Consider the following 24,892-nt stretch of genomic DNA (forward strand, 5'->3'; position numbering starts at 1 on the left):
AATCCCTGCACAGAACTAATGCTAGCCTTTTCTAACAAAGAAAAACATCCAACTCTGGCTTCATTTTGCAAAAACCTACATCAAGTTTGCCAAAAGCAAATCCATAAAGCCATAAATCCAAAAGGTATGTTAGGCACAAAGACAACACTGCACATCACCAAAAGGACACCATACCCACAGCAAAGCATGCTGGTGGCAGCATTATGCTATGGGGCTGTTTATCTTCAGCTGTAACTAGGGCTTTATTGAAGGGTGGAGGTGATTATAAACAGTTCCAAATATCAGTCAATTTTGGCACAGACCCTATGTTAAAAAGCTGAAGATGAAGATGAGGAAAGTATACTTTCAACTCAACAAAAGAATGGCTTCATCAGTAGAGAATCAAAGTTATGTTATGGTCCAGTCAGAGCCCAGACATGAATCCAATAGAAAATCTGTAGGGTGAGCTGAAAATGGCTGTTTTTAAATCTAATGATTTATCTTGGTCTATTTGTTCTACATCACAGAGACAGGGCGTTGGATTTGGATCTTAAGCTAAGGTTTGGTTTCTTCTCTTCACAGATTATGATAAAAATCTTCAGCATGGCTCCAGTATCTTGGCTCACATGGTATTCTTTACTGAAGATACTTTTCCTGCACACGTTACTGGTATGTTTGAGCATAGTAAATTTTACAAGAAAATTGGTTAAAAGAACTGCTGATAAAACATAAAGGATTAATAGCAAAATCACTTTAAACTGTATTAAATTAAAAGAGGTATACAACACAATAATTGAATGTTTATTTTTTGTAAATATATGATCACTCTAAATGTGATGCCTGCAACAAAATAAGTTTGTACAGGAATATGTTCATTACAGTGTTCCATTGTCCTGTCTTTTAACAACACACTGACTTTTTCTGTTATTCAGCCCTAAGCTGCAATTTTGTTGTTGTATTTTGCACTAAACATTTGCAGGCATTTGGAAACTACATCACTTGCCGGCAGTGTGATGCTGGACAAAAACATTTGCAAATGTTTGCATTCGGCATTTTTATTTTTTAGTCCGAACAACACAAAGTCCATTAGTTTCATAAACAGTCTAAATGTTGACTTGTCAGACCAAAATCCATTTCCACTGCACATCTGCAGTCTTCAGTAGATCCTATCCGCACCCTATGCTGGCCCTCACAATACAGGGATTAATGATCAAAACAAATTTTTGATTTAGGATTTAGCACAGCAATGAAACAATCCGTATTACAGCTTTAAAAGCTCAGATGAAAAGTTAAAAAATCTTACCGCAGTAGATTTTTATGTTTTACATCCCTCTCAGGTTGCTATTATGGCTGAGGAGAGAAGAGAATGCAGAGAGCAGGAATATAAGGACAAGTTTGGAAACTGCATCGCTTGCAGGCAGTGTGATGCTGGACAAGAACTATCAAAGGTTTGTCATGTTTCTTCTGATTTCCTGTATATGCTTAGTCACAAAGTGAGTATGTTTACACATTTAATTAGTTATTTGATTAGTCAAGTAAGCATGTACTGTAAACAGTATACTCATACATGGTAATGGCACAAATATTTTTTATATATATATATATATATATATATATATATATATATATATATATATATATATATATATATACGTATATATAATTTTTTTTTCATTTTGCTAATTTTTATTTAATATTTTACTGTGCCATACAATATGTACTCTATCACTACAATAACCTAACCTCCCTCTCACCTTTGGTAAATAGTTCAACCATCACTTCTTAAATTAAATTAAGGACAAAATAACTTGCTGGACTTGCAATTTAATCAGATTCTAACATTGGTGATATAGGTTTCAGACATGTCATAGACCTAAACTGTTTAATACCACAGTTTTTCTTATAACCCAGTATTTACCATCTAGAAAAACACAATGAATACAAGTGTACCAATTATTATAACTATAGTAATTATTAAAGACTTTTCAAGTTAAAGGAAGTGTTTAAGGAAGTATAAATGCATGATCCTGAAACACAACAGAATGGTCGTAAAATCAGGTTGGAAGAGGAGAACTTGCTAAATTCCTCATCAACATCTCAAAGTTTCTCAAAGGCTTATGAAAGTGTAAAGTATCAAACAGCCTCTTAGAAAAGCTCAGCTTTAGAGTTTGCACATAAAGAGGGGATGCCAGTGTCTTAAATAGCTTGTCCTGCTCAATTATTTATTGCTTCCTTCTTAAAGTGAGAGAGGATAAAACATTCTGCTCTTCTGTGGTGTTGGCCACACTTGAAACGGTTACTTCTAAATCTGAGAGACTATTAATATAAAGACTATTTTTCATGTTGTAAACCTTGTATCTCGCTCAGTATGACACTTACAGTGCAGAGGGAATTAAGGTCGTGTAGTTAAAATACCACCTTTTATCTTTTCTGTCTATGAAATTTATGTACAATAATAATTTTCTTTTAATTATTCAGTTTTACCAACATCCTAGTCAGGGTTACCAAGGTCCAAGAAAAAATATGAAACTCCTCACAGACTGTGACTGAAGGAGATAAATGCACCCATATCCCCAATACTCATGTTGCTGTGTGCCAATTACAAAACCAGCTATGCCAGTGTGCTTCACAATTTATTTACATACTTATTTTTAAGTTACACAAACAAACAAATAAATAAAAAAACAGATTAGGAACAGCTCATCTTGACTCTTAATTTAATTCAGAATTTTTTAATATTCATGTTTAGCAAATTTGGATGCTTACATGCCCACAGACCATTTCATTAAACACAAGCTTGTTATATGTAATACCCTCCTTGAGTTCACATACATTACAGGTAAAGTGTGATTTTAGTATTTTATTCTTGATTTACGGTAATATTTTATTGTTTTATTTAACAGTAACCAGAATTGTCAAAGAAAAGGAACAATGGGTGGTTTTCTTATTTAGCATAAACAGACTTAATCTTTTGTAACACACACCAGGGTGCCAATCAATCACAGGTTAACACACCCACACACATTAACTCACTTACATCTAGAGACAATTTAGAACAGGATGTGGGAGGACAGTGAAGTACTCGGAGGAAACCTAAGCAGACATAAGGAGGAACATCAAAATTATAACAGACAGTGACTGAAGACAAGGACTGAATTCAGGTCCCTAATACCCATATTGCTTAAGATCAGTGCCTGAAAGGTCCTAGTGCACTTATTTTTTGTCAGATGGCATTTTTAAGCTTTTCATCTGTTAATGGTTTTATAGTTTTACTAGAATTTTACCTCCTAATTCTGTTTAAAAATATTTTAATATTAAATTTACTAAACATTCATTTGAATTATTTAGGAGCTAATAATCACATGATTTACTTCCTTAACTCATTAGAAATACTCTTTATGGACAAAAGTATGTGAACACCTTATGATGAATTTGTTGGACACTTCCTTTTCTCCCCCTTTTTCATTGGCTAAAACAGCCTCCACTTTTTTGGAGAAGATTGCCTCAAGATTCTAGTGTGTTTGTGAAAATTTAAATGAGGATGCCTGACTTGCAGTCAAAGTTCCAAATCATCCCAATGGTGTTTAATAAGGATGAGTTCAGGGTTCTGTGAAAGTCACTGGAGTTCCACACCAAACTTGTCAAACCATGTCTTTTGACCTCTTTAGACTTCACTTTGTGTATAGGGGTTTGCTCATGCTGGAACAGGAAAGGGACATTCCCAAACAGTTGCCCAAAATTGAAGGGATATAATTGATTCCACATACACCTCGTAGCAATGGGTGTGGCTGAAACCCCTGAACTTAGTAACTAGAATGGGTGTTCAAATACTTAAGCTATAGATACAGATGTAGTGTTTATAAACAGTCCTGTTACTTTTTTAATATGGTTAAACATTCTGCCAGTATCAACCTGAGTTCTAGAGAAACTCTTAAATGAGACATTTAGGCGTTCTGATAGGACGGATAAAAAGATGAACACAGCATATATATTTTTTCAAGATTAAATTCCATATCTAATCTTAGAACGCTTTGCATTCACACAAAACTACTTTTATTTACGTGTTCTTAATTATAACATTATTTATAATTAACAAAATTAAATGAAAAATCTTTGTTACTGGATCAAAGTTGAGCCTGAAGCTGCTTGGAGGGGCATGCACACTGACAGGGTTTTTTTTTAGTAATTGAAAGAGTCTGAGAATTCTCCGAGGCCTGAATAAAAGCTCTTTAAAACATCTCTGTGTCTGAACATGCTTGTGCTTTACAGTTTTCTACTGCTTGCCCGGCTTCTTTGTTGGCATCTCCACTCGAATCTGATGTGCAGATAAGAGCAGAATAGTATCTAGTGGCTGCTGAGTTGGAGAGTACTATAAGACAACATTGTTCTAAGTTATGTATGCAAGAGAGGATTTTGTCTGGAGGACATATGGGTGTCTAGAGAATTAGGAGTTACAGTTGAGGTCAAAGGTTTACATACACTTGTACTGGGCATGTATGTCGTTCTTGGAGTTTTAATGATTTTTGCAACTGTTTCTTTCCGAGAATAAATGATTGGAACACATACTTTGGCAAAAATAATAATAAACAAACAATTGGAGTTATTTAATACACATTAGTTTTCTAAAAAGATGACAAAATCAGCTGGGTAAAGAATGCACATATAGCTGTAGCTATATAAAATGCTTTATTATCTGCTGGTGACTGATTGGGTTAGTTTGACTGCACCTATTAGACAAAGCCACACACATTACAGTGGAAAAGTCTGTGAATTCTGTCAATCTTTAAGTGTAGAATTGAGTCAAGCAACAAGAAAACGATGTTCTCTGATCTTTTGTGGGGGGTATTGTGTTGCAGAATTAGAAGAAATCTATGTAAAGGGGTAGATGTGATTAACAGTACATTGCAGGAGGGATGCAAATTTTGACAATTACTTTTATCTGATAAGGGCGGCACGGAGGCTCGGTGGGTAGCACTGTCACGTCACAGCAAGAAGGGTTCGATTCCCAGGCAGGGCGGTCCGGGTCCTTTCTGTGCGGAGTTTGCATGTTCTCCCCGTGTCTGCGTGGGTTTCCTCCGGGAGCTCCGGTTTCCTCCCACAATCCAAAAACATGCATTCAGGTTAATTGGAGACACTGAATTGCCCTATAGGTGAATGGGTGTGTGTGTATGTGTGTCTGCCCTGCGATGGACTGGCGCCCCATCCAGGGTGTTACTGTGTGCCTTGCGCCCATTGAAAAGCTGGTTTAGGCTCCAGCACAACCCCCCCACCCTGACCCTAATTGGATAAGCGGTTAAGAAAGTGAGAGTGAGTAAGGGACTTTATTTGATAAACGAACATCATTAACCGATGGTTAACCAATAATGGACAAGCTTTTAGAGTACAATTAAAATATAAAACACATTAGAGTTTCATATCAATGCATTTCATAGACAAAATAAAGTTTGAACACTTGAAAACGAGGTGGGTTTTAGGAAAACTGTGGGCATAATCAAGCTGAATTTTTTAAAATGCTGCTTATAGCAAATATTTCCATTTAAGTGCAGAAAACTCATTTTAAAAAGCAAATGTGTAAAACCTAAACTAAATACCCCAACACTTTTTCATCAGATTCCTTTACACAGCCCCCGATACAGATACCAACAAATTGTCCCAAAAAGACAGATCGAACTGGCTCCAGCCCTGCTGCTGATCATCTCCCCAGTGATGGCACTGTGCCCATAAACAGAGCCAGGCTGTGCTTTTTTTTTTCCTCTTTCTTTGTTGTCCAGCCTTCTCTCCTGATCCCACTGTTGAAGGCTATACCCTATTGGAATCACAGACCTTATATGGGACAGGCAGGCAGCAACAGCTGCTATTGTACTCCAACACCCCCGTCTGTGTATACTGTGTTGGTTCGCTCCATGCCAACCAGGCCGAATTGGACTTCTTGGCCACAGAGGTTGAAAAATGGCTGACTTCTGGTGCTCTGGCACAAGTTCAGTGCAAAGCTCTCATCGTTTACAGAATCTGACCGGCCTGGACTCTGTGCCTACATTCAGAGCCCTTTATGTGTGTGTGTGTGTGTACAGGATGGGAAACAGTATCTGGGTGTAGACTAGAGGGAAGGCCACTGTTTAAAGCTGACCTTCAAGTTAATGATATATGAGCCGGTGTGTGTAATGCAGCTCAGTGTGGTGGGAATGCTGCATGGTTAATGAACTCTTACTGAGAAGGGGCAGCTGGCAGAAACAATGCTTCTGACAACGACATGCACTAGTCCTTTCACTTTTTTCAGTTATTCTCACCCATTGGCACATGAAAGCTAATTTTGTTGCTGATATAATTACTGAGGGAATGGAAACAATGTAAAATTTGTGTGTTTGTGTGTGCTGTGAACACATGCTAAGTTCTAAATTTCTACTTTAACTGGTGTTATGCATGCTACAGGGGTTGTGAGTGCAATGGGAAATTGGAAATTTAAATTAAAAATCGTGAAAACATGCAGCAGCGCTGATGGAGTTTTTAAACACCTCACTGTCACTGCTGGACTGAGAACAGTCCACCAACCAAAAATATCCAGCCAACAGCGCCCTGTGAGCAGCGTCTTGTGACCACTGATGTGTCTGATCCACTCATACCAGCACAACACACACTAACACACCACCACCATGTCATTGTCACTGCAGTGCTGAGAATGATCCACCACTCAAATAATACCTGCTCTGTGGTGGTCCTGTGGGGGTCCTGACCATTGAAGAACAGGGTGAAAGCAGGCTAAAAAAAGTATGTAGAGAAATAGATGGACTACAGTCAGTAATTGTAGAACTACAAAGTGCAAGTGAAAGCAAGCGACATCATGCTGAGCTCACAAATTGTAAACCACTATATACCACAACAGAAAAATGTAGCAATTCTGATCCGGGTCTGGTTTGTTTGGAATAGATTAAACAGCATGTTGAGTTTTGTGAGGAAACTGGATCCAGACTGGAGTGAATTACGCAGCTTCTGACTCCAGTCTAAATCTTCCAGTTAGGGTGTTTAATCAAGTTAACCAATTGTTGTAAATTGCTGATTGTATTGCTGTTTAGTTTTAGTTTAGCAAAGCTGCTCAGCTCATCATAGGTCATGTGTGTTTTAGTAAGGGATAGTGTAGTTAATAAACTGAATAAAGCTTAACATTTCAGGGAACAATACAACACATGCTGATATCAAAAAGCATGTGCTGTAAGGCAGTTGTAGCTTAGTAGTTTAGGTACTGGACTGGTAATCAGAAGGTTGCTGGGTTAAGCAACACCACTGCCAGGTTGCCACTGTTGGGCCCTTGAGCAAGACCCTTAACCCTCACAGTACTGTATGTTGCTTTGGATAAAAGCGTCTGCTAAACGCCGAAAATATAAAAAGTAATTATTACTATTAATATCATTATTATTAGCAGCAGTATTGGGCGTTTGATTGGTGTAGTGGTAAATTACACTAGCCCATTATTGCTGTGATCCAGGGTTCAAATCCCAAGTGGTGCTGTTGGCCAGTCGGATGTCTACATACAATCATGAGTGGCTATGTTTTGGGGGTGGATGGGCATCCTGTTGAGAGTATGTTACTACATTGCATCAAGTGATTTTGGGGGAACTGGACCACTATCACCCTGACCAGAATAAAGCAGTCAATTTAAAATATAAATAAGTGGATACTGTTGCATCACAGTCTGTTTGTTTTTTTACTCTCCGTAAAAAGAAAAGTGAATAAAATTGCTCCTATAAGGGATTTAATGTTTGTTTTAGATAAACACCTATCTGGTTTGCACATTTACTAATTATTTTATAAGCTACATCTACTATACAAATGAACTTTGTGGGCATACAATTGCTGACTGAAGCCCATCAGTTTCAAAGTACACTTTGTCACCCCTTTGTACCCAACACTTCAGTTCAGTAGGGTCACACACTAAAAGAAAATCCTACACAATAAACTAACAATAGACATCCCAGTGAGTTTTTCTTGTTCTAAAGGCTTTGAGTGGCATCTGAGCGGAGGGCTGGTCATTGATCCTTTGAGAGTCAGTGAGATTATTGCCGGTGTACGATGAATTCTGAAAAGAAGGCCAGCCTTTGTTCACTAGGGGATCTTGCACACACCGGGATCATTATTTCATTGCCGACTCTTGTTAGTCCACACTGATGCTTTTCTGTAGTGCCCAACCCCTCTTCCTCCTCCTCTCTACCACCCTCAGCCTCTCTCACCGCTGGGATATCTTCCGTTAATCCCCGCAGGAATGTGGCTTTGGCTATGGAGAGGATGCCTATTGTGTGCCCTGCAGAGCCAGTCGCTTCAAAGAGGACCAAAGCCTGCAGAAGTGTAAGCCCTGCCTCGACTGTACCCTACTCAACCGCTTCCAGAAAGTCAACTGTTCCAGCACCAGCAACGCTGTGTGTGGTGAATGTCTGCCCGGGTGAGTCTGCTACAGCCAAATTACCAGCCCATGATTTATTACGTCCAACAATCAGTGTCCAAGAGTTATTTGGTGTCTTTGATCAATTAGCATTTTAAAAATAAAATAAAATATTTATATAGTGATACAATTATCAGCCACTTTATTAGAAACACCTGCTCATTCATGTCACTCTTCAGTCAGCCAGTCATGTAGCACCAGGATAATTCATGAAATTATACAGACATGGACCAAGAGCTTTGGATAGCACTTGCATTAAACATCTAAATAGGAAAAAAGGATCTGGGTAACTCTAAGCATGGTCATTGGCTGCCAGACAGGTTGGTTTTACTACTTTTCAGTCAAAAGCTGGAATTTATGTCTCTAGAGTTGACACAAAATGGTGCAAAAAACAAATAGCTTCCATTAAGCAGCCATCTGCATGCAGAAACACCTTGTTTGTGAGTGAGTCCAGAATAAAATGTCCAGTCTTGTTTTCACTGACAGAACTGCTACATTATTTTCAAATTATCCATTTTTTTTTACAACTGTGGTGAGCAAAAATGCTAAATGCAAACCAAAACTTCCACTCCTGTCTGCCAAGTATAGGAATCTGAGCCTCAATGTGTACACGCTTCTGAGTGTGATGAATTTTACATTCTCCTTTAACATGCAGTTCGCTAGGTCTGAAATTAATGTGAAGTGAATAAACCCATACACCCAACCTGCCTCACGTCAACAGTTCAGACTGGTAGGCCGCTCAGGTGGCGCAGCGGTAAAAACACATGCTGGTACCAGAGCTGGGATCTCGAATACATCGTATCGAGTCTCAGCTCTGCCTGCCGTCTGGGCTGAGCAGCCACATGAACAACGATTGGCCTGTTGTTCAGATAGAGGTGGGATATTAAAAAAGCCGGATAGGGACTCTCTCATGACTGATGCAGTTGCGACCTCTGCTGGCTGATTGATGGCACCTGCACAGAGACGGGAAAAGAGTGCTGTCAGGGTGTGTGTGTCCATACACAGTGCTGATTCACATTGCACTCGTCAAAGTGTAGGTGACAAAATGCTTATGGCTGCTGCCCATAAATTGGAGGGGGTGAGGGCTAGCTTCGTTCTCCTCAATCAGAGCGGGGATCGGCATTGGTGGAGAGGAAAGCATGATGCAATCAGGCAATTGGATGCGCTAAAAGGAAGAGAAAGGGAAGAAAATGCAAAAAACAAAAATATATACAGTGTATCACAAAAGTGAGTACACCCCTCACATTTCTGCAGATATTTAAGTATATCTTTTCATGGGACAACACTGACAAAATGACACTTTGACACAATGAAAAGTAGTCTGTGTGCAGCTTATATAACAGTGTAAATTTATTCTTCCCTCAAAATAACTCAATATACAGCCATTAATGTCTAAACCACCGGCAACAAAAGTGAGTACACCCTTTAGTGAAAGTTCCTGAAGTGTCAATATTTTGTGTGGCCACCATTGTTTCCCAGAACTGCCTTAACTCTCCTGGGCATGGAGTTTACCAGAGCTTCACAGGTTGCCACTGGAATGCTTTTCCACTCCTCCATGACGACATCACGGAGCTGGCGGATATTCGAGACTTTGCGCTCCTCCACCTTCCGCTTGAGGATGCCCCAAAGATGTTCTATTGGGTTTAGGTCTGGAGACATGCTTGGCCAGTCCATCACCTTTACCCTCAGCCTCTTCAATAAAGCAGTGGTCGTCTTAGAGGTGTGTTTGGGGTCATTATCATGCTGGAACACTGCCCTGTGACCCAGTTTCCGCAGGGAGGGGATCATGCTCTGCTTCAGTATTTCACAGTACATATTGGAGTTCATGTGTACCTCAATGAAATGTAACTCCCCAACACCTGCTGCACTCATGCAGCCCCAGACCATGGCATTCCCACCACCATGCTTGACTGTAGGCATGACACACTTATCTTTGTACTCCTCACCTGATTGCCGCCACACATGCTTGAGACCATCTGAACCAAACAAATTAATCTTGGTCTCATCAGACCATAGGACATGGTTCCAGTAATCCATGTCCTTTGTTGACATGTCTTCAGCAAACTGTTTGCGGGCTTTCTTGTGTAGAGACTTCAGAAGAGGCTTCCTTCTGGGGTGACAGCCATGCAGACCAATTTGATGTAGTGTGCGGCGTATGGTCTGAGCACTGACAGGCTGACCCCCCACCTTTTCAATCTCTGCAGCAATGCTGACAGCACTCCTGCGCCTATCTTTCAAAGACAGCAGTTGGATGTGACGCTGAGCACGTGCACTCAGCTTCTTTGGACGACCAACGCGAGGTCTTTTCTGAGTGGACCCTGCTCTTTTAAAGCGCTGGATGATCTTGGCCACTGTGCTGCAGCTCAGTTTCAGGGTGTTGGCAATCTTCATGTAGCACAACAATTCGTCTTTTAAGATCCTCAGAGAGTTCTTTGCCATGAGGTGCCATGTTGGAACTTTCAGTGACCAGTATAAGAGAGTGTGAGAGCTGTACTACTAAATTGAACACACCTGCTCCCTATGCACACCTGAGACCTAGTAACACTAACAAATCACATGACATTTTGGAGGGAAAATGACAAGCAGTGCTCAATTTGGACATTTAGGGGTGTAGTCTCTTAGGGGTGTACTCACTTTTGTTGCCGGTGGTTCAGACATTAATGGCTGTATATTGAGTTATTTTGAGGGAAGAATAAATGTACACTGTTATATAAGCTGCACACAGACTACTTTTCATTGTGTCAAAGTGTCATTTTGTCAGTGTTGTCCCATGAAAAGATATACTTAAATATCTGCAGAAATGTGAGGGGTGTACTCACTTTTGTGATACACTGTATATACATATATATCCCTCAAAATAACTCAATATACAGCCATTAATGTCTAAACCACCGGCAACAAAAGTGAGTACACCCCTAAGAGACTACACCCCTAAATGTCCAAATTGAGCACTGCTTGTCATTTTCCCTCCAAAATGTCATGTGATTTGTTAGTGTTACTAGGTCTCAGGTGTGCATAGGGAGCAGGTGTGTTCAATTTAGTAGTACAGCTCTCACACTCTCTCATACTGGTCACTGAAAGTTCCAACATGGCACCTCATGGCAAAGAACTCTCTGAGGATCTTAAAAGACGAATTGTTGCGCTACATGAAGATGGCCAAGGCTTCAAGAAGATTGCCAACACCCTGAAACTGAGCTGCAGCACAGTGGCCAAGATCATCCAGCGTTTTAAAAGAGCAGGGTCCACTCAGAACAGACCTCGCGTTGGTCGTCCAAAGAAGCTGAGTGCACGTGCTCAGCGTCACATCCAACTGCTGTCTTTGAAAGATAGGCGCAGGAGTGCTGTCAGCATTGCTGCAGAGATTGAAAAGGTGGGGGGTCAGCCTGTCAGTGCTCAGACCATACGCCGCACACTACATCAAATTGGTCTGCATGGCTGTCACCCCAGAAGGAAGCCTCTTCTGAAGTCTCTACACAAGAAAGCCCTCAAACAGTTTGCTGAAGACATGTCAACAAAGGACATGGATTACTGGAACCATGTCCTATGGTCTGATGAGACCAAGATTAATTTGTTTGGTTCAGATGGTCTCAAGCATGTGTGGCGGCAATCAGGTGAGGAGTACAAAGATAAGTGTGTCATGCCTACAGTCAAGCATGGTGGTGGGAATGCCATGGTCTGGGGCTGCATGAGTGCAGCAGGTGTTGGGGAGTTACATTTCATTGAGGGACACATGAACTCCAATATGTACTGTGAAATACTGAAGCAGAGCATGATCCCCTCCCTCCGGAATCTGGGTCGCAGGGCAGTGTTCCAGCATGATAATGACCCCAAACACACCTCTAAGACGACCACTGCTTTATTGAAGAGGCTGAGGGTAAAGGTGATGGACTGGCCAAGCATGTCTCCAGACCTAAACCCAATAGAACATCTTTGGGGCATCCTCAAGCGGAAGGTGGAGGAGCGCAAAGTCTCGAATATCCGCCAGCTCCGTGATGTCATCATGGAGGAGTGGAAAAGCATTCCAGTGGCAACCTGTGAAGCTCTGGTAAACTCCCTGCCCAGGAGAGTTAAGGCAGTTCTGGGAAATAATGGTGGCCACACAAAATATTGACACTTCAGCAACTTTCACTAAGGGGTGTACTCACTTTTGTTGCCGGTGGTTTAGACATTAATGGCTGTATATTGAGTTATTTTGAGGGAAGAATAAATTTACACTGTTATATAAGCTGCACACAGACTACTTTTCATTGTGTCAAAGTGTCATTTTGTCAGTGTTGTCCCATGAAAAGATATACTTAAATATCTGCAGAAATGTGAGGGGTGTACTCACTTCTGTGATACACTGTATATATAAAAAAGTTCAGACTGGTGGTGGTTGTGTAATGGTTTAGAAAAAAATTTATTGTTACTACCATTCTCATCCCTAATCGCTACAATTTGTAGAAAATAAAAATAAGTATAACTGACTTTATGTCAATGTGAAGCATTCCAAGTGGCTGATGTTTCCTAAAAAACCAAACCTAGTTATGAGAAGCTGTTGTAGGTCAAGAACTCACTTATCTTTAAGTTAAGCACATAAATCGCAGCAAGGTTAACGTGAAGGTCATTTGCTGGACATGGGGTTACAAAAAAAGCTCAGGCATGCTACCCATGCTGAAACATGTCAGGCTTTTAAAGATAAAGCTTTTCATAATGGCGCAAACTTTAGTTGTCGCCACAAAGCAGCGTCTCACTCTTGCCAGCTAGTCTTTTAATTACTTTTGATTATGGCTCATTAAGAGCTTTTGTCAGTTAGACACAGTAAGACACGGCTTAGGGCAAGGGTTTCCATCTTGCAAGAAAATATGATAAAAATGCAGCTTGTGTGTAGCTGCAGCAATGTGCTGGTGAACCTTTTAAAATGATCTGGATTTCTACATTATGACCATTAGCTATACTTAATATATATATTTTTCTTTTAACACCAATGAGTTGTGATATACTTTTGATTTGTTTCAATTTCTTGCTGCACCAACCAACTTCTAATATGCTTGATGGGTAACCGTGATTCTCCCTCTACCATGCTTCACAGATTAGACTGGGTTGTAAATGATTAATCGATATGTATAAAAACCTAAATTGTACAATTGTGTGTTATCAGTTTAGTGCTTAATGAGTATTTTATACAAACAATGAACAAATTTTTTTTAATTTCTGTTTTTGCATCACAGGTTTTACAGAAAAACCAAGTTAAGTGGTTTTCAAGACATGGAGTGCATCCCTTGTGGAGATCCACCACCGCCATATGAGCCGCACTGTAAGTACTCTCGTAACTTCTGAAGTTGAATTATAACTCTCATAGTTGTTTTGGATGTGTTTTTATGACACCATCCATCAGCACAAATGAGCATCCAAAGTCCCTAAACATGAAGTAATATGGCCCTATTTAAATAGAATGAGGGATATGTTTTGTTCATTTAGTCTTAGATTCAGTCAGGAAACTTTTATATTCCCATAACTGACTCATTTTATAGGCCTAGACATTGTTTTGATTTTCTAAACAGATTTTTCTTTGCATTTGTACAATTTTTGTAATTTAATTTTAGTTCATTTTAATGATTTATTCATCCCTCATCAGTCATTTGAACATGAACCACACTTTGGAGGAAGAGACAAATGATTCTGATTTGTTTTACATATGAAATCATAATAAAATGATACAAACTCCATTTCGAGAGAAGTTGGGACACTTGCAAAACTGAAGTGATTAGAATTAAAAAAATGCATACAATTAAAAAAATTCATATTATTTAAAAAAACAATTTGCTGCTTATAAAGACTTTGGAATGGAATCAAAGAATATTTTTATTCGAGACAAACCAAAATGTTCTTTTGATATAGTTTTTTTCTGTGAGCAATACTTACAGAACTAACTGAATATAATTAAAAACTTCTCTACTACACACTTCCAGTGAGATGAGAAACTGCACCTAAACACATTAAAATTGTAAATGAGGTTTATTGTTGCACATTTGGCACTGTATTAACTTGGGGTTAAAATATTTAGATGATTACAGTTGATATACCGCTCACTAGTAGAAAATTCAGTCAGCTACTGTGTTATATGCTTAGCATAAGATCACATAAGTGGTTTCAGAGCTCTTTTAGGGTTGGTCCAACCCTACTTTTTACCCATCAATACCAAGGGCTATTAATTCTGGAGCTGAATGTATGTACCTTGCACTAATACATTTATAAAAGTGTGCTATAACAATGCATGTTTTGCATTATCATCTATTGAAATCCCCAACAACTGCATGCAGGCCTCAATTTAAACTAAGTTTGGAAATAATGGGTTTTCTGTTCTTCCTCTGGGCAGGTTCATGTGTTAGATCGATGTATTACATGTGGTAATTAAACATGTACTACATTAGAGATAAATACAGATAGAGATTAGGGTAAAAATACTAAATACTATTTTTTTATAAAGAACAAACAAACTACCATGGTAGCTGAGCACATTTATGAGTCTGGGAGTAACTGCAATAAACTTGCAATTTGGTAAGCTGTGTCCTCATCTGCCTGATATGTGAATCTGGTACCACGTTAAACCTCTTATAATCTCGTGTGACTTCCGAAGGCCTTCAACGTGAGCATTGTCTGTTGTTCAGACTTTGGGCAGTGTCTGAGAGCGAGACTTTAGGCTAGGTTTGACATGCCTTTGTTAGAAGTATAGGAAGATCACATGGATTAATCACAGCTGTTGGTTTTGAAGTGTTTAACTTGTAAGTTCTGTATCTTACACACATTATGACTTGTACATTATGACAGAAGCTGCTAGATTAAAACTTGTCTTAGAATTACATTGTTGTCCTGTTTGTGTACTTAAAAACATTTGTGTGAGTTTGTTGTCCCACATGCAACTCCACATGCAACCTTTTGTATCCCAAGCTCAAAGTTGTCCCTGTGTAACCCGGTTAGCAAAACTTAACCCATTATCCACACTATCGGACGCAGGGTGCTGAAGAGTATACTTTAATAAAGGCACACAGGCCTGGGGCAAGCACACAGCTGCACATCGCAAAGGCATTCATCAGAGAGACCATAAATCTGAAGCCACTCTAGTTTCCAGTCTAAGTGATGGGGGAGAAGAACACAGAGGCGTTTTATGGATTCCTTTGGCCGCTTAATGTATTGCATCTGTTGTTATCTTCTCTTGTCATGAAAGGACTAAATATTTGGCGAGGCTTTTCTCCAGCTGTCCTATCAAGCTATTTTTTTGCCAAATATTAAGTCAAGAGATGGAGGGCTAAGTTGATAAAAGGTAACTTTTTTTTTCTTTAAAAAGCTGTGATTTAGTACCATAGCTAATTGGCTTTTTGTTTTCTGTTTTTCATGTTCTGGCACTTCTTGAAGGAGCTTAGAAAGGTTACTTTGGGTCATACTGCCAGCAACCTTTTCAATTCCTAAAAAGTCGATTTTAAGAAGTATTAGAAAAGTATTACCACCTGAATATTTATCATATTTTGCACAATCTGAGTTATCAATTGTCAGACTAATAAGAAAAAGCCAATACACAAGAAGAACACACAATTCTGAAATATGTGTGAAAGCCAATGTGATTCTTTTCTCTGCATTCTGTAGCTTAGCAGGATACTTACAATTGTAAAAAGACTTTTGCCTCTCTTACATGTTTAGCATGAAAATTATTGTGGTTATTTCAAGGCTTAGATATTAATAAGAAGTAGAGACAATTGCCTCCAAGCAACCCTTAATCCTATTTGGAATGCTTTACTGTTGTTGAGATTGTAGCTGATGGTTGATCTGTACTGAGGGTGAACTGGGGACATCACACACATCAGTGGCAGAAAAACTGCTGTTGCACTGAAAGCTTAGCCGGAATTTGAACGTCACTCTTTTTATACATTTGGTTGGCAGCAGATATTATTAGCAAAGGAAGCAAATCCATATTTATTTGTATCCATATACGTATATTACAATAATGACAGTTGAGTTATCATGGAATAACCAGGTTCCTTGTTAAATGATGAATCTTTGGTGTTGAGAAAATAGCTAACTAGCTCTTGGCTTACAGTTTTGTTGTAGCTTTCTTGCGCTAATGCTGTTTGAAAAACGCTGCCAAACCTTTGGTTTCAAAAAAGCATTAAATCATTTTCCATTCAAATCAGGTACCCAGTTTTTTTTTTTTTATGCATTTTCTTCCCATTTTCCTCCCGATTTAGCGCACTCAATTTTGTCTTCCGCTGCTGAGAGATACCAGATTGCATCAGAGGAGAGCACGTCGCTGTAAACGCCTCTTCCGACACGTGTACGGCCCTCCTCTTCTCGCCCCTGCATTCTGCACAGGCGTCTCTTCCGCCAATCAGGGTCCTTACACAGCGTATGAAGGCCCACCCACCCACACATAGTCCGGCCCCCACCCTGCAGATACGGTGGCCTATTAGTATCTGCTGCAGGCACTGCCAATTATGCCTGCCAGATGGTGCCCAGCCAACCGGTGGCAACACCGAGTTTCGAACCGAGGAGTTCAGAAACTCGGTGCTGAGGTACCCAGTTTTTAGTCTTTTTAGAACCCCGTTAATGACATCAAGAAAAGTAATTTGTTAAAGTACTGATTGTTAAAGCATTTTTATCATTAATAAATAATTTTAATTAAAGTAACCTGTGCAGCTGTTTTAACTTAGATTGTCACTTCTAAATCAAGCTTATTTTTTATGTGCTATCCATTTTTTCACCCCATTTATTTTATTGCGGTGGAGAAATTCACTGAGTAGAAAAAATGTATAAATGTTTTGTTATATCTTTACTAGAAAAGCAGGAATATTTGATGCTTTTTAGGATTTTAAGTAAACTCAAAAGGCATTGCTGGGTGGCATGATTCACTTGTGGGGTTCAGCAGAAAGTATAGACGTTACACAGCCCCAGAGAACCTGGGTTTCAACCTCATGTTTGGTCACAGTTTATTAAGAGTGTGGCATAAGGTGGAAGAGCTTCTAGCTAGAAGTTGAAAGTGTTGGTAATTGGATTCTGATATATGTATAATGTGAATCACCAAAGATAAATAAATAAATATTCAGTTCTCATCCAAACTGTTAGTGACTGAAATGACTTTCTAATGCTTTATTGCACAGCCTGCATCACTCGAGTGCATATATTTGAGTTTGACATTCTTCAAAGTCAAGGAGCATGGCACACATATCAAAAGAAGCAGTCTATTGGCATTGAGGGCGGCTGATAAGATCAGCAGGTGAGATCTCTTTAATAGGTAGGTCTTTGTCTGTGTTTGCTGCAGCTGTGTGGGACCTGATAACACAGGGAGTGGTTTGGTTTTGAAGAGAGAGGTATGGTGGAAGCGATGAAGGACTAAGGGTAGCACAGCTGGGGTCGATTTGTTGGACTTGAGAGACAGCAGTTCAGACTGAGGCCCCTGTCATGCTGGTTTAGAAAGCAAATGCTGTCAGATCCAGAATTCCTATAGCTGTGGAACAATAAATATAGGTAGCTACACATTGTCCGGCACTCTGTTTTATGTCTGGTTTTACTGGGAAAGGTGTTACCTTTACTGCAGCATGTGTCGCTCTAAAGTCCCAGTATACTTTTCTATGTCAATAGTACCCTACACAAGCCGGTGTGGTGTTTAAAGCTGACTCAGCAGAAATTTGCTCTGTATACATGTACCTATTTACCACAGCATGTGTTTACCGTAAGTTATTCCATTGTTCACTTTTGAGCACCTATTAATCCACTTCATACCACCCAGTTCAGAATTACCGGCTTAGATTAGTGGGGCTAATCTTTTAAAGCTAATAACTGTGACCTGTTCACGTTGCAAACAGTTCACCTGTGGCAAATAAATATACAGTGCTGTAAAAAAGTAAGTACTCATTTCTGATTCCCTCTGTTTCTGCATATGAATGAATGATTCCTTTGGGCTGCTGTCGTAAGGGGTCACCACAGCAGATGAATTACCTGCATATATGATTTGGCCCAGTTTTTACACCAGATGCCCTTCCATACAAAACTGTCCTATTTATCCAGGACTGGGACTATATATGTCACCCCCAATGACTAAGTCTATGCACCTTTTGTATTTGCAGGCCCAGACTTGGGTTCCACAAAGTTCCTTACTAAAAGCTCTTAAATTTGCAAAGGCCGAGCCCAAATTTACTCAGCGATTAATGTGCTGCTGAACAAATAAAGAATGGCTGTGTGCATTCATTGAAAAGACCTTAAATAAATAACTGGTTCATATTTAACCTCATTAGATAACAACAATACTTTTACACAAAGCAGCTTCAAAGAGTTTTATCTTTCTTCATCAGCTTCATTGTTTGCTCTTTTAAACACAGAGGGAGGATAAAATGATGGAAAACCACATGAAAGGAGGCTGTGTTATGAAGAGACTCAAACGCTTCATATTCTCCTATAAACAATATTTAACAGATCATATGAGAAAAATGAAAAGATGAGACATGGCCAAACTGCAGGTGTGCCGACCGCAAAAACAGACAGCGTTTACCAGTCAGGCTTTGGAGAGAATATGCACATAAAAACGTGTTGGTTTAAAAAGGGACATGGGTGCTTTGCATATAAACCCTATTTTACTACATTGACTTACTTGGCAGGAACATCAGATATGCTTTAGTATGTTAATTATTGACACACAATTGTGTGCTTATACTAGCAGGTCTGATATTTGATCCAGCCCTGATTATTATACTGAAAGTCTAAAGGAAATTTCCTGTCAGGTTAAGGAATTCTCAGGATCTAGACATGATTCTGTCAAGCTATCACAGCATACGACAGGACTAGTACTGAAGGAAATGGTCAGGATAAAGTAACTAGCGGCAGCTGTTTTTATATTCTGTGTACATTCCCTTGCCCTCTCTACACAGATGCCTAATAATGGAGTTATCAGATGTAAAGACATGTAAAGGCTCCACTGCCCTCAGGATAGGGGTGAAAACTAATTGTCAAAATGTGCACCCATTACTTGTGCAGAGCCTTAAGGCACCCTTACATTGAACTCAGATAAATGTTTACTTTTCAGGTAAACCATCACAGCGCTAGACAATGAACACTATCGAATGAAGTGTTTTGACATGTGGTGTTGCGCTGTAAGCTAGACATAATTGTTCAGCAGTAGCTAAACTGCGGTTCTGTAATGGAATACAGGAATACAGAAAAAATATAATATGCATTAATGGAACCACTTAAATAGGGTGTTTTTAAATAATGTTTTAAGTTGTCATACCTTGCAATGTTATGAAATGTAATATGAAATGTACATTTAATAATATTTAGACTGAAACACTACCCTTACACTCTAAACAAAATTAATCCTGGGTCCAAATCCAGACCTTCTCTCTTGAACTTCATGAACCTCTTTCTTACTTTATTTTTGAGGCCGATATAAGTCACTGGAGTGTCAGTTTCACAGCATGTGCCCTTTTCTATAGCATCCTCTTTCATAGTCACTGCTGGGTAAATCGAGGTTCCTCTATTTCTAATTTCTTTAAAAACTTGGGTCACACACTGGTGGATCGAGTAGCTGGCATTTAGATGACAATCTGGTTCTCATTCTTTCTCTACCATTCCTATCTTTTTTCCGCTTCAGGTTGGGGACAATGGTTTTGGTGTTCTTTTGGTTTAGTTTATTATTTGTGGTATGTTGATATGTTTCCCTGTTGTGGCTGTTTAGCCACAGTATTGTTCTACATTGGTTAAGTATCCAGCAATTGGGTTTATTTCTTCAATCCTCAAAGGTGTGAGGCTCCACTTGGCGATGCGCCCCATTAAAACTGTTCATCAGAATAATGATCATAACCTTGAGGCAGCAAGGTCCATGCAAAAATAGTTTAGTTTAAACAACTTGACTGGTCTGTAGTCAGTCAATGTCTGACCTCTGTAATGTCTTCTAGCTGAATGGAGGCTAATCCCATGACCACAGAAAGCCTGTTCAGAACAAATAAGGTTCTTATAGCAGCAAAGAAATCTTTTTCAACATAATTTTCGTATACTTAGTTGTTCTTACTTTGGGTCTAAAGGCAACTGTTATATTATCATCCTGACTATTTTTACTTATTTTTATCACTATTTCCAGCTGAAAGCTCAACAACACATTTTTGTAACCGTCTTGTTTTCTGTGCTCTTTAGGCAGTGGGCGTGTGAATCTGGTACCAATCCCCTCCACAGTGACCAGCCCGAGAGACATGGCTCTTGCTGCAGTGATCTGTAGCGCCCTGGCAACTGTCCTGCTTGCACTTTTCATCCTGTGTGTTATCTACTGCAAAAGGCAACTGCTGGAAAAGAAGCCTGGTAATTACCACTAGCATTCACTGACCTGATTGTTTTATAGTAAATACAAACAGTCAGCTACAGAATTACTGACACTTGGTAAAATAACACCAATACAAAATTTAGATGTAGTAATACAAATATATAAATATTCCAGAATCTCTCAGATCTCAGGATGGTCCCTTCACTGGTTCTGAGCTGTCCTGTCTGGATCAACGACCTGTCCTGGAGTTTCAGCGGCCCTGCTGCCATTGTCAGCACATCCCAGGGCAAACTTGTGGTGAGAATCACTGATACATTTTTTTTATCTGAATCCCAGTTCCAAATCAATGTGCTAATCAATGTTGGGGTGTAATCATTATAACCACCACAAAACCACCTATTTTAATGAATATTTATTATCATATTACTATTATCATATTATTATAGAACAACTGTGCAAAAACATTTAAAAATGTCAGTAAGTGGTCATGGTGCAGGAAATAACCAGTGCTTTGTGTCATAATGTTTTTTTTGCTTATACCTTTGCATTTACATTATTTAGCAGATGCTTTTTTCCAAAGCAATTTACTACGGTGATTAAATACAACACAAGCAATTCAGGGATTAAGAGCCTTGGGGTCAGGGGCTTAACAGTGGCAAATTGGCAGTGACTGGGCTTGAACCGGCAACCTTTTTATTGCTAGTCAGAAGCATGCAGTGAATGAGATTTGTACTGTTGTAAAGCATTCTGCTTTATATATGATTTTACATCATTCAGTTGCAGTATAATTGTATAACATGGTTGATGTTGATTAACAGCTCCTGTGCACCTAATTCCATCTCGGTTCTGTGACGACACATGTAGTCGGGGACATGGACACAAAACCAGCCCATTTCAGTCTCAGTTCAGTCTTAATGAAAGGTAAGAACCATCCATGTATATGGATTCTACAGACTTGACTTGTCTTAATGGACTCTGGCCTCACTTTCAGCACCTATGTGAGTTCAGTTACCGAACTGGCATTTAATCATCAGTTACTAGGACAAGATCTTGACCAACCTGTCATTTAGTAGTAGTGTTGACCACTGTAGCAGGCTCCTGACTGGATTTCCCAAAAAGCATCAACAATCAAGCAACTTAATTCTAAATGCATCTGTCAGACCTCTTGTAAAACCAAAAGAATAGAACACATTACTCACACCTTTACACTAACTAAAGTTACAGAATTATTTATAAAGTTTCTGCTTAGACAGTATGAACCTATGCGTTGATCTTAGATCAGTAGGAACTAGCCAGTCTAACTACTAAACACATTTGCTTATATGCTGCTATGAAATGGGGCAGATTTTATGTTTTCTGGAAGTTGGTTCCAACACTGGATGTCTTATTTCTACCACACTGGGTATCTCTGCTGATTCTCATTTTTCATAATTATTATAATTTTTTTTTTAATCTCAATATTTATTTTGAGGGAGAGTTTATCCCCAGTTTTCCACCCACATGGAGAGGGTTTTATCCCTAGATGCCTTGTACAAGTACAGGCACAGTATTACAGTCCTAGGGTGAGCAGAGGAGTAGGAGTTCAGCTCTCCCAAAGATATCTGAGTGAAATTGTTGCTGTTTACCAAACTTATTGTTGATAAATGTTTAAGTTAAATGTCTAAATGTTTATATTCTAAAGCACAGTCTTTCTTTGAACCCAGACCTGTGGCTGAGTCCGCATGGAGTAGTAGTTGTGATTTGGGACATCCTGCTGAGCCTCTTCCTGTGGAGTTCTCAGAGGTGTTACCTCTCATGGAGAGTCCTGTGGAACAGAGACGCTTCGGATCGCAACCCTGCAACTCCTGCTCCGAGGAAGACGATGACAGAAAGTTGGACAAAGAAGAGCCTAACTTTGGTCTCCAGCAAGCTCACTGCAGAGACTCTGCAGAAACTTTACAGGATATGGGCAACATGTCAGATACCTTGCTACGGCCACACCAACACGTCTCTACAATAGAAGGTAAGTGGTTCAAGTGAAAAGCTGAATGTCATAGTTACAGATAGCTTAGGCTTATTGGCATCCAGTCTTTAGTTAATTAGCATATATTAGCGGTTAACTGTTAGGCTTAAATATTTTTGAGGGATGATTCGGGTGGCGCAACAAATTTATTCTTAATCCTTTTGGCCACATTGCACTGTATGGCCAAAAATTTTAGCCACAGTCATTGCTAGAAGGTGTCCTAAACTCTGTTATATAAAATAAATCATATTCTTTGAAATTCTTTGAACTTTGTGGTGACAATTATGCCCATTTCTGTTTAACTGTGACTCCACCTCTGTGCAGAAAGCGAGGTCCACAAAAAATGTCTATGGTTTGAAGAGTCTGTTGTGGAGAAACACTTTTTTTTGTGAAGGAAAACCAACATTTCAAACAGAACTAATACATTTTGTTCAACCTTGGCATTGGTACTATCCTTACATTGTAGGCCCCTCAAAATGGATGTTAATATTTTTCCTTTTCTTTTTTTCCTTTCCTCTAGGATGACCTGGGTCCTATCTCACTCTTGGAGACCGTTATCTTGAAGACCTGCTGTGGATTTGAAAAGCGCTGAGAACGATGTCAGCTCAGATTAAAAGGCCACACGCATGCTAAAACCAGGTGACGTGCTGTATCTCTCCAGCGACCTGCAGCCCACCGTTATCCACCTCAAAATCAGTCCAGACTCACGTCACACCCACGACCCATAAAGTACAATCCTTAAACAGACTGAGAAATACAAACAAACAAAAACTTGAGCAACACCACGTTGGACTGGAAGTCACCTGTTTATAGTGTTAGGTTCAGTGCTGCCACTGAACAGGATTTGGTTTCACAAACTGGACATGGACCTTGTGAAATTAACAGAAGCACTGCAGTTGTTCACATTTTTATTTGAAAACGAGCATGCTTGCCTCTGATTTGAATGCATTAGAATGTGTATTCTGATGCTATATTTGAAGAACAAGTACTATTTAAAAACAGTGGATTGTTGATGCAGTATGTTTTTTTTTTTTTACACTGCAGAAACTGTTCATGCAGTATGTGTAATTTTCTTGACTGTTTTGTAGATACTTTACTGTAGGATAGAGAAGGACAGTATTTTTGTAATATAGCTAGTCTGTGATCATTCACTTTACTACTGTAACTGATGAAGAGCACTTTGGAGCATTCTTTGGTTATAAATAAAAAATAACACCAGCAATCCAGACACTCACACATGCACATTTAAATAATTATTTAATCTACCAGTCATGTGGAAGCAGCAAGGAGCCTCAAACCAATCATCATATCATGTCAGACTGTGAGAAAAACATGATCTCTGTGACTTTGTTATGGTTGGTGCCAGACAGGCTGGTTTGAATATTTCAGAAATGGCAAAAACAAACCCAAAACAGTAAGCAGCGTTTTTTTTTTTAACAAGCTGGTTTAAGCTGATAGAAAGACAAATTGACTACACTAAATGAGGGAGAAAAAGGGGAGAAAATGCATAAATAAATAGAAAAGACCAACACAGCCGCCCATGGTGAAGAGAAATGGAAAAGAGATCGACAAGAAGTCTCATGAAACTTGACAGGACAGTTCACAATCTTAGTATGACAGCAGTATTGAACACGGAGAGCTGGCCGTCTCTCTGAGAGAATCCGACACAGAGAATTAAACAAACCTATTAAACAATTATGTAGCTTTTTAGCTTATAACATATTTACTTTGCTTTAGGCTTTACTTTGTCATTTAGGTTTTTTGGCCATTCGTTGCTGGGTTTTAATCATAATTTCATGATAAAATTATGGCACCGTTGGTACTGACAGATTCAACCCTGAAATAAAACAGAAGTATGTATTAATAATAATAAACAAGGATGCAGCCTTTTTCCTCTTGTTCTTCTATGTAATGTGGGGGCAACCTGATCATGTGGTTTGTAATCTGCAGGATCAGTCATGGTTTTAAAATGTGTGTGTTTAACACTGGGAAGCTAGCCAGAAAGATTTAAGCTAGCTGAATGTCAGAGTAGTGAAACAGACTGGTAGAGAACTGATAGAAAGGCTACGGTATCTCAGCACATGACCAGAGTCAAACAGAGTCGAACCAGTCGGATGGGCTACAGCAGCAAAAATCAAGTTCCACGTTTGGCTACTTCCAGCAAAATGGTTTGTTGTGTCAAAGCAATGTTTTCAATACT

General features: G+C 39.3%; 1 protein-coding gene across 1 annotated transcript; it reads left to right on the forward strand.

The window, feature by feature from the left end:
- Positions 1–582: 582 nt before the first annotated feature.
- tnfrsf19 (tumor necrosis factor receptor superfamily, member 19) lies at positions 583–24,570 on the forward strand. Its single transcript, XM_063017354.1, has 9 exons — positions 583–648; positions 1,317–1,427; positions 8,232–8,410; positions 13,621–13,706; positions 20,567–20,728; positions 20,865–20,987; positions 21,509–21,611; positions 22,394–22,692; positions 23,213–24,570. The coding sequence occupies exons 1-9, from the start codon at positions 583–585 to the stop codon at positions 23,215–23,217; spliced, it is 1,134 nt and encodes a 377-aa protein (XP_062873424.1). The 3' UTR covers positions 23,218–24,570.
- Positions 24,571–24,892: the final 322 nt, after the last annotated feature.

The sequence above is a fragment of the Trichomycterus rosablanca genome, chromosome 20 (assembly GCF_030014385.1).
Source record: "Trichomycterus rosablanca isolate fTriRos1 chromosome 20, fTriRos1.hap1, whole genome shotgun sequence".
NCBI classification, from domain to species: Eukaryota; Metazoa; Chordata; class Actinopteri; order Siluriformes; family Trichomycteridae; genus Trichomycterus; species Trichomycterus rosablanca.

Bases quoted from the DNA above. Each gene is read 5' to 3' on its own strand.
- tnfrsf19 (XM_063017354.1), top strand. From the start codon at position 583: ATGGCTCCAGTATCTTGGCTCACATGGTATTCTTTACTGAAGATACTT. The intron at 13,707-20,566 runs GTAAGTACTCTC...TGTGCTCTTTAG, and splicing joins ACCGCCATATGAGCCGCACT to GCAGTGGGCGTGTGAATCTG. The intron at 21,612-22,393 runs GTAAGAACCATC...CTTTGAACCCAG, and splicing joins CAGTTCAGTCTTAATGAAAG to ACCTGTGGCTGAGTCCGCAT.